This window comes from Dermochelys coriacea, chromosome 9 (genome assembly GCF_009764565.3).
Source record: "Dermochelys coriacea isolate rDerCor1 chromosome 9, rDerCor1.pri.v4, whole genome shotgun sequence".
NCBI classification, from domain to species: Eukaryota; Metazoa; Chordata; order Testudines; family Dermochelyidae; genus Dermochelys; species Dermochelys coriacea.
Window position 1 is genome coordinate 8,067,957 of NC_050076.1, and position 8,835 is coordinate 8,076,791.

Below are 8,835 nucleotides of genomic sequence, written 5' to 3' on the forward strand. Positions count from 1 at the left end.
CTGGGGCCAGCCGCGCTGCGGCTTGGGGGCTCCTCGCAGACGTGTGCTCTCACAGCAGAGGGCCCGTGTGCGGGTGGCTGTCGGTGGGATCGGCCACAGTGGGGATAAGGGGACACTTTGTGCTGAGCCCTGTCGCTTGAGGAAGGGGAGAGCTGAGCCCAGCCATGGGCACGGGCCCCCATCTGCCGGCTCAGCCACCCCAAAGGTGGGGGGGGGGCACGGCTGATCTCCTGATCCTGCTGCTGACTGTTTTCCAGACTTTGCAAGGAGCTGGCTGGAATCACGGGGTGAGTGGAGAACTTCTGCCACTGGGACTTTGAACTCTGGGGCTTTGTGTAGCTGATCCCCTCGCTTGGGAGAGGGAGAGCAGGGGTGTAGAGTATGGGGGGTGCAGGAGAGGGAACAGAAGTCAGGGAGGCAAAGTTTGGGGTTAGCAGGGGGTTAGGGGCATCCCGCCGGGAACCCAGGGAGTTTGGATCTCTTACCTAGAGTGTTGCAGACTGAGGCTGCTAGAACCAGACACAGAGCTGCCTCTGTCTCCTCCAGTTGAAATCATGGGGGGCACTCTGGCCAGTGAAAGGGTCCTCTGGCTTCACAGCCCGTTTCCCGCCGAGCCCCTCACCTCTCCCCACTTCCTCAGCTGCAGCATTGGCCAGAGCTGGGAAAAGAGCCCAAAATACACCACAGAAGTTTTCTTCACAAAGCAGAGCCCGCAGTCCAACACCTGCCCTAGGTCCGGGGCTGGGGGTGGAGAGGGGATCTCAGCTTTCTGAGCCAGATTTCAGTGGGCCCTGGGCTGGGGGAAGGGCAGTTGTGGAGTGAAATCAGCACCATCCCAGGGGGAAGAGGGGACCCTCATTCTGCCCCCTTGGTCCTTGAACGAACCATGGAGGTGGAGCATTAACTCCCAGTGCTGCTCCCTTTGCCCAACGCACCAGGAGCCCGAATGCTGCCCCTCGGGGGTAAAACGGAGCAGATCACAGCTGATGGCTTTCATATGGGGGTTGGCTAGGCTTGGTAGGCTGGGGTCACTGGCCACAGTGCACACTGGGACCTGTAGTTTCCTCTGGAGCAGCCTGGCAGAACTCCCTGGTCTGAGTTTGGCTGCCACCCCCCCCCCTTTGCTAACCTGCAGCTGCCATTGGCTGGTAGATGCTGCCCAGTGCAATGCCCCAGAGGGAGATGGTTTCCCAAGGGCTGCCCATGGGCTCTCAAGGTGACCGCTGTGGCCCATGCTGGGCTGCCGAGACATGCTACAGGGACAGCTCAGGAGTCCTGGGGCCCACTGGGAAAGAGGCGGTCCCAGGGTGTCCCCAGAAGCAGCTGTCAGGGGAAGTCTCTGGCGCCGGCGCTGTTTGGATGGAAACCTTCTGCCCCTTTGTGCTGAACAGTCAGACCTAGGAGCTGCCCAAAGAGGCAGGTGTGGTCTGGGTGGGGTCTCTGGCATTTATGGGAGCAGAGGCTGCAACACCATGCTGGCTGGGTGGGAGGTAAGATGCGGGGGGAAGCCTGGCTGAGATCCTGCTCCTCTTGCTTCACAGTGGTTGCAGGGAGGCCTGTCTTATTTTCCTGTAGGAGGGAACGACAGCCCCCCGAGAGTCAGATCCCGGTTTCACCGTCGCACAAGATCGTCGCATGGGCAGGAGGAGGCGCTATGCCATCAACCCACTTGCTTATAAGTGGGACCATGTTAACTTGACCTATAAGTGAGTGTACTGGGGAGAACGGGTGCGGCGGCCTGTTCTGAAGCCTCCCCAGCTATTCCCATATGGAGCACCCTACACAGAGCTCAGCTGAACCCGCTCCAGCCTGGCCCACGGCCCCCATCCCTTGCTGTTAGCCCAGTTCTTGGCTGTCCCTGTTCACCCTGTTTAGCTTTGAGAGGCCTCGGAAGGTGGCTCCACAGCTGAGCCTGCCCCTGGCTCCCACCGCTGAGCCTGCCCCTGGCTCCCACCGCCTCTGCACCATTGCATGTCTCTGGAGAGCAGCGACTCCCTGAAACCAGCCTTTGCTAGCAGGAGCTAATTGCTTCCTTCAGGATGATAACAGCTCCGTGGCTCCAAGGAGCCCAGAGGTCTCTGTCGGATGCTCCGATGCTCCCACTGCACAGGAAATGGGGCCCTGACTCTGCTCCGAACCTGTTCCCCCGGGCTATGCGTGGCAGGGAGCAGGGGCTGCCTCGTTGAGCAGTGCTTCTGCCTGCTTGGGGGATCCAACCCCTCCATCTGGGGGCTCAACCAACCCAAATAATCCCCCACCACTCCTGCGGCTGGGCTCTATGACCCCATGGGGACGCCCCTGCCATGTAGGTACCCAGGGTACAGAAGGAACAGGACCCTGGCACCCTGCTGCTGCACTTGCCCTAATACAGTCTTTTCATGCTGTCCAGACAGGCCCTTTCCACATAGCTCGATGCACTGGGGAAGAGGCAGGGCGGGGAGCTGGCCTCAGCTCTCAAGAAGTAGTTTGTGGTATGAAGGAGTTTGAGAATTGTTAGTGTAGCCAGCGCCCCCTGTTCGGGAGAGGCTGGGTCTGGCTCAGCTGGGAGCTCCCCCCTCCCCCCCCCACAGCCAGCGCTCCTGCCCTACCCTGCACAGCACCCCCTAGTGGGAGAGGCTGGGTCTGGCTCAGCTGGGAGTCCCCCCCCCCCCCCCACAGCCAGCGCTCCTGCCCTGCTCCCTACAGAGGCTGGGTCCGGAGTAGCTGAGAGCCTCCTGCACTCCCGCCCCTTCCCTACAGCAGCCCTGGCTACTGTTGTAGAGGCTGGAGGAGCAGCTGGGGACCATGGGTCACGCTCCCCTCCTCCTGCTGCAGGATCGTGCAGTTCCCCAGCACGCTGAACAAGGGTGACACAGAGAGAGCCATTGCTGCTGCCTTCCGCATGTGGAGTGAAGTCTCGCCCCTCAGCTTCCGGCGCCAGCCCCCTGCTCAGCCGGCTGACATCACCATAGGTAGAAATGAGGGGCTGGGGATGGGGTTGGGGGTGCCTTGGCACGGCACCCCGTCTCTCACTGGTGCTCTCCCTGCCTCTTCTGAGCTCCCTGCTGCCTTCCTCCCGTTTGTGCAGATGGCTCTGGGGTTGCCTCTGGGGGTTGCAGACCCAAGCTGCAGGGGAGCCATCTGAAGGGCTTTGAGACCATGTGCCACCCCTGTTCACTCCTTCCCTGTTGCCAGACCCTGCCCCAGCAGAGCATCCATACAAGCTCCCAGGCCCTCCCCTGCGCACACCTGGCACCGAAGAGGGGCTGTCACAGGCAGACTTAGCAGATCCAATCATACCTCCTGCTCTCCAGCAAGTTCCAGAGCTGGGATTCCTTTGGGATTTCCCACCTTTGATACCTTTTCCCTGGGATTCACATGGCCCTCTGCTTCCAGGACATCTTTCTAGTTGTTGTTGGGCAGGCTTCTACACCTTTAACCACACTGACTGCTGGTTTTCCCCGCGGCACCCCTGCTTCGATGGACTGAACGGAGAGCTGGCCCATGCCTTCCTGCCACCCTGGGGCGAGATCCATTTTGACAACCATGAGTTCTGGATCCTGGGCCGCTCACACTTCAGCTGGAAACAAGGTAGGAGGGAGCATGCGGTGGCCAGAGGCCTGCCAGGGTTAGGGCAGGCGCCTCTCCTGTCCTGAGATCCCTCACAAACAGCCTTGGGTTGGTTAGCACCTCTGTGAGGTTCATTATTCCCTTCACCAAAGCACCAGCTCCATCCTGCGCTGCACAGCTAGGCCAGATTTCCTAATCCCCAGCCCTTTCTCCAGGGAGACTCTCACCCCAACGCCATCAACCCCCAGTCTAGTCACTCCTCTCCTCCTCCATCAGCCCTTTCCCGGGGGAGCCAATTAATGCTTAAGTGATGAGAATGGTCCGCTACTGGCTCTCAGTGCTTTGTCACAGCCAACAGGGCCGGATCCAGGCACCAGCTTTCCAAACAGGTGCTTGGGACGGCAGTCCGTGTCCCACGGTGGCAATTCGGCGGCAGCTCCGCCACTCTTCCCACCGCGGCAGCTTTTGGGCGGCAGCCCTGCCGCTCTTCCAGGGGTGGCAGCAATTCGGCGGCAGTGGTGGCGGCAATTCGGCGGTGACTGCTTGGGGCCCCAAAATCGATAGAGCCATCCCTGATGGCCAGGCTCAGCCTGCCCCCACCCCCAAGGATCAGGGCTTATGCTACCCACCCCCATGCTACAGCAGAGCCTTGGCGAGAGGGGGAGGGACGTGGGGTAGAGTGGCCAGTGCTGACTGCACATACTACAGCCAGCATGGGGCGCCTTGTTCTGCTAATGCTATAGAGCCGGATGCCTTCCCAGCCCTGCCCAGGGCTGCAGGGCATGCCCCGGCTAGGCCAGCCCAGGAGGAAGAGATTCTGCTTGCGACTAGCTCATGGCAGCTCCCCTGGGCTCCTCCCAGCTCCGCTCAGGGGGAGATGACTTGTGGCCAAGGCCAGCTCAGAGCAGCTCCAGCCTATGATTCTCCCAAGGGTCCCGGTTCAAGTCCCAGCTGCATGAGCTTGTGCCCTGGGGTGGCTTCTTCCTGGGCCCCCAGTAGAGGTCGCGGCTGGGAATTGCTCACTCCCCATGAGGCCCTTCTGCCCCAGGGATCTGCTGTCTCCCCCTCCCCATGGGTTTGCCAGGTGGCTTGGGTTGAGGTGCCATCCATCTGCAGATGACACAGGGGCCTTGCCTCTCTCATTGCCCCAGAAAGCTGCACTGTCTCTTTGGGCCCAGCTGAGCTGGCGAAGAGCGAGCTGGCTGCAGCTCAGTCAGCGTAGGAGCATGGAAGGAATGGCAGGAGGAGCCTTCTCTGTGGCGGTGGCCTCCGGCCAGTGGGGCTGCACTCTTGGGGGACCTGTGGATGCCTCACTGTTCCTTGAGCCCTGGCAAGGGGACATATGTGGCTCTGCACGTGCTTTTGGCACCTGGGTGCCATTTCCTCCTGGGTGGTGGGTGCTTTTCCACAACCCTGTCCTCCGTCAGCTCGGAGGGCGCTGTGCATGGGGAGTGCGCAGCTCCGTCCTTGCAGGCAACGGCTGAACGGACACTGCTACTGTTGCCCATGATGTCCAACCCTGCCTCTTCCATGCTCCCACAGCTGATCTCTTCTCCCTGGCAGGGTGTTCTCCATGGGGAACTCCCCCCTTTTGGAGCTTGCTGCTCCTCTATTTGGGCTTGTGTGCCAGGCTCCCAGATCCTGCCAGGCTGCAAGGTGAGGGCCCAAATTCAAAGCCCACTACAGGAGCCCCTTGTGCTGCTGCATGGGGCGGGAATTCCCCATCAAAGCCAATATTCCCTGATGTTGGGTTGGGTTAGGACAGGGGCTGTGTGCAGGGGTGGTGGGGAGCTGCAGTGGTAGCTCTTCAAGGATGCTAGTAGTTGGGTAGCAGAGAGAAGCCAGGCTGGGCTTGCTCAGGGGGCTGCTCCAAGAGCCCTCTCCCTGCACCAGGGTGGCTGGGACCTGCCAGGGTTCACTCTGCAGCATGTCTGTGTGGTCCTACTCCCTTGGGGCACTTTGTGCTTGCAGGGGTCTGGCTGAATGACCTGGTCCAGGTGGCAGCTCATGAGATCGGCCATGCCCTGGGCCTGTGGCATTCGCGGGACGTCCGCGCGCTCATGCACCCAAACGCTACCTACAGCAGGACATGGCGCATCAGCCAGGATGACGTCTGGGCTGTTCAGCGACTGTACGGTAAGGGGGTGCCAGAAAGTGCCAGCACTGATGTATGCCCAGCACCTAGTCGCCATCTGGCCTCAGAAGAGGGGACAGTCCTCCTGAGGGCCCCTTTGGCTGAATCATCGTCCTGCACTGAGACAGTGTCTTACATCGGCCCAGCTGCATCCAGCCAGGAGCCCAGAACATAGAGCTGCCTTGGGGTCACCTTGGCTAGAGTATCCCATGGATGCTGCAGCAATGGTTATGGGGGCGGGGTCACTGAGAGGAAAATGAGCAAAGGGCAGTCCAGACCTTTATTGCATCCTTTGACCTGTGACAGGCAGCTGGGGATAGGATGGGAGCCCCATGGCTTGGAACAATCCCGCCCAGCCCTCAATTGGGGATTGCACTGTCTGGGGCTCTTCTACCCCAAATTCCTTGGCTGCTTCTGTGCTAAAGGTCAGTCCCCCTGTAGCTGGGTCCCAGGTTGGGAGGAAATGGTTTTACTTCAATGCTCAGCGGGGGCCTGCCCTGAGTGCTGTCCCTGCAGGCTGCGTGGATGAGAAGCGGCAGTGTGAGCCTTGGGCCTGGCTGGGATTCTGCACGCGCCGGCGAGCCTTCATGAAGAGGCACTGCCCCAAAATCTGCAACTCCTGCTTTGGTGAGACACCCCAACCCTGCTGCTGCCTGGTGCTCTGAGCTACAGAAACCAGCTGCCCACAGGTCGACCAGCCCTGCCCAGCCCCCTGCAAAGCAAATGCCACCTAGCACCTCCCATGCCCCTCAATCCCCATCCAGCCTCTGCAGTATGAGGAGAGGTCTGGGGGAGCTGCAAGGGCCCTCAGCTGTTGGCATCACTGCTCTTTGTCTCTCTCTTTCAGAGCCCCTTGCTGTCTCCTCCTCCCCCTCTGTGCACCCCCCACGTATTCACACCAAGTACATCTCCAAAGGCAGAGTCATAACCTTCCGCTGTGGGCTGAACTCCTCTGGGCCACATCTGCAAGTCAGGTGAGCCACTACCCCCTGCAGCCGGGGGCCCTTCTTGGGTGCAGAGCATTGCTGTGCCCAGGGTCACAGACAATTCACTCTCCCCACAGTAGCCGCCAGACCTGCCCCAGGTCTCTCTACTCTAGCCCCATAGGGCTGATCTCTGCAGTAACCTCCTTGTCCAGAAGCTTGATGTCTTCTGAGGGGGAAGGTCTTTCCCAGTGCAGCTCGCTCTCCTGGAGCTGGGTTCTGTGCAGATGTTGCCAGCTGTGGAGGGCAGGAAGGAAGGAGGCTACTGCTTTGGAAAGGCAGAGCAAATGGGGTTCAATGGCTACTGAGCCTTGAACACCCCTCTAATAAGGAGCAAACATGGGTCCTGATTCTGACCATGCCTGAATGAAACAAACTTCTCCACTGTGTTTTGTGTATAAAGTCCCTGTCCCTGTCTAGCAGGCACAGCAGAGAGATGGAAGGAAGGGAGAAATGGCCTGATCTCTGCTGTAGCTGGGAGTGCTCTGGGCAGAGGGAAGGAGGCTGCTAACAAACCAGAAACTGCAGGAAAGGCATTAACATTCGCGGGGTGACACTGAGTGATGGGCCAGAGGCGGCTGGTGCGAGTTGAGAGCAGCTGCCTTGGACTTACTGTACTGCCCCCCTTTCTCTTGCAGCTGGTACAAAGATGGGGTGCTCCTTTCACATTCTGTTCCCGGCTTCAAGCTGCTGCCGCGCCAGGAGCTGCGCGTTCGTGCCACCAAGTTCAGCGAAGGGGAGTACACGTGCTTGATCCGCCACGCCAGCAGGATCCTCCGGGCCCATTCTTGGCAGATAAAGCTCAAGGCCAGGAGTCCTTCCTCTCACAAGCAACCAGGGCTCTGAAGGGACATGCAGGGAAATGCATGTGCCTGATTCATAGGGCAAGGGATGCATGCACAATTGTAAACATGTGCCTCAGGGCCTCAGGGCCCTGTGTGGGGACAGTATCTGCCCTGTTCGTCACAGCAGTCTCATTGCTCGGGTCTCTCATTACTTAGCATCCTGCCCTATCTCCTCTGGATCCTCCTCATCCTGGGCACTTAAATGAGGGCTGGCCAAATAATAGCAAGTTCAACGCCAGGACCCTGCTCCTTTAGTTGGCCCACTCCCAGTGCTGGCGGAAGCTGCTCTGCTCGCTATTCCTGAGCCAGGCCAGTGATCTCCTGCTGGGAGGAGGTGAGGATGAGATTGCTATCAGCCTGCTTCCCCAGGCCCTCTGCTTGCTTTCATTCCCTACCCACCCAGTTAGTTGGTATCTGTGAGCATGCCCACTTTCCCCTCTCGTGCATCTCAAGCCTCTGCTTATATCCGGATCCACCCTGCTGTAGCCCTGTCAAACCAAGAGCTGAATTAAAACCAAGGTGAGAATCCCAGCTGCCTTCTTCTGCCCTTCTTCTTTTGGCTCAGTTGCCCTTTTGAAGCAGTGATTTGTCATTTCCTGCATCCACAGCCTGGCCCAGCGCAGCTGTTAGCTCTGTACCCCAGCCCTTAAGCGTGTGGATGTTAGTTTTCCTGGAATAGATCCCTGCAATTTCCCGCCAAACAAGTTATCTGCAAGAAACTGCAGCAGAGTGGGCTGGAAATGCTGATTATCCAAAGCTCCCTTGTGAGTGGTTGCTCAGGCCCTTTGGCGCTATCTCCCCTGTGCACCCACTGCCTCTGGTGCCCAGCTGGGCCCTGTCACGGAGCAGGGGGCTGCTGCCTTGCTGGATAGCAATACACCCCGCCTCTCCTTTCGGCATCTTCATGAGGACTGGAAGGGAATGAGGGGCTGAAGGAAAGTGGTATTTTAACCCCCAAGTCCTCGGCTGCCTTCTCAGAAGCGTTTGAGGCCCCGTCGCGTGGAAAAGCCGCGCTGGGAGCTATTCGCAGGGGGGGGGTAGCCGTGTGGGTCCCAGGATATTAGAGAGGCCAAGGTCCCTGGGCTCAGCCCCCCACGGGGCAGAGTCATTGAGGGGGGGCGGCGAGAGGCCTGAAGGCCCCAGCACCCCCTGGGGGTCAGGATCCAGGCTGGCCGGTTCCCCTGGGCTGCGGGGGGGGGGGAAGCTGGGCCGAACCCTGCTTGGTTCCCAGCTGCCCCTCAGCAGGTGGGCGGGGCCCAACCTCTGATCACTGGGGCAACCGTGTCGTTGCCCCGCCCCCTGTCCTCTGGGCTCCGCCTCCCGG

The 8,835-nt window shown here is 59.9% G+C and overlaps 1 protein-coding gene across 1 annotated transcript; it reads left to right on the forward strand.

The window, feature by feature from the left end:
* The first annotated feature begins 65 nt into the window (after positions 1 to 65).
* On the forward strand, positions 66 to 8,795 carry LOC119861380 (matrix metalloproteinase-23-like). Its single transcript, XM_038416459.2, has 8 exons — positions 66 to 287; positions 1,576 to 1,706; positions 2,815 to 2,951; positions 3,403 to 3,570; positions 5,521 to 5,685; positions 6,200 to 6,310; positions 6,531 to 6,657; positions 7,305 to 8,795. The coding sequence occupies exons 1-8, from the start codon at positions 165 to 167 to the stop codon at positions 7,510 to 7,512; spliced, it is 1,170 nt and encodes a 389-aa protein (XP_038272387.1). The 5' UTR covers positions 66 to 164; the 3' UTR covers positions 7,513 to 8,795.
* The last annotated feature ends 40 nt before the right edge of the window (positions 8,796 to 8,835 follow it).

Bases quoted from the DNA above. Each gene is read 5' to 3' on its own strand.
- LOC119861380 (XM_038416459.2), top strand. From the start codon at position 165: ATGGGCACGGGCCCCCATCTGCCGGCTCAGCCACCCCAAAGGTGGGGG. The intron at 1,707-2,814 runs GTGAGTGTACTG...CTCCTGCTGCAG, and splicing joins CATGTTAACTTGACCTATAA to GATCGTGCAGTTCCCCAGCA. The intron at 2,952-3,402 runs GTAGAAATGAGG...GTTGTTGGGCAG, and splicing joins GCCGGCTGACATCACCATAG to GCTTCTACACCTTTAACCAC.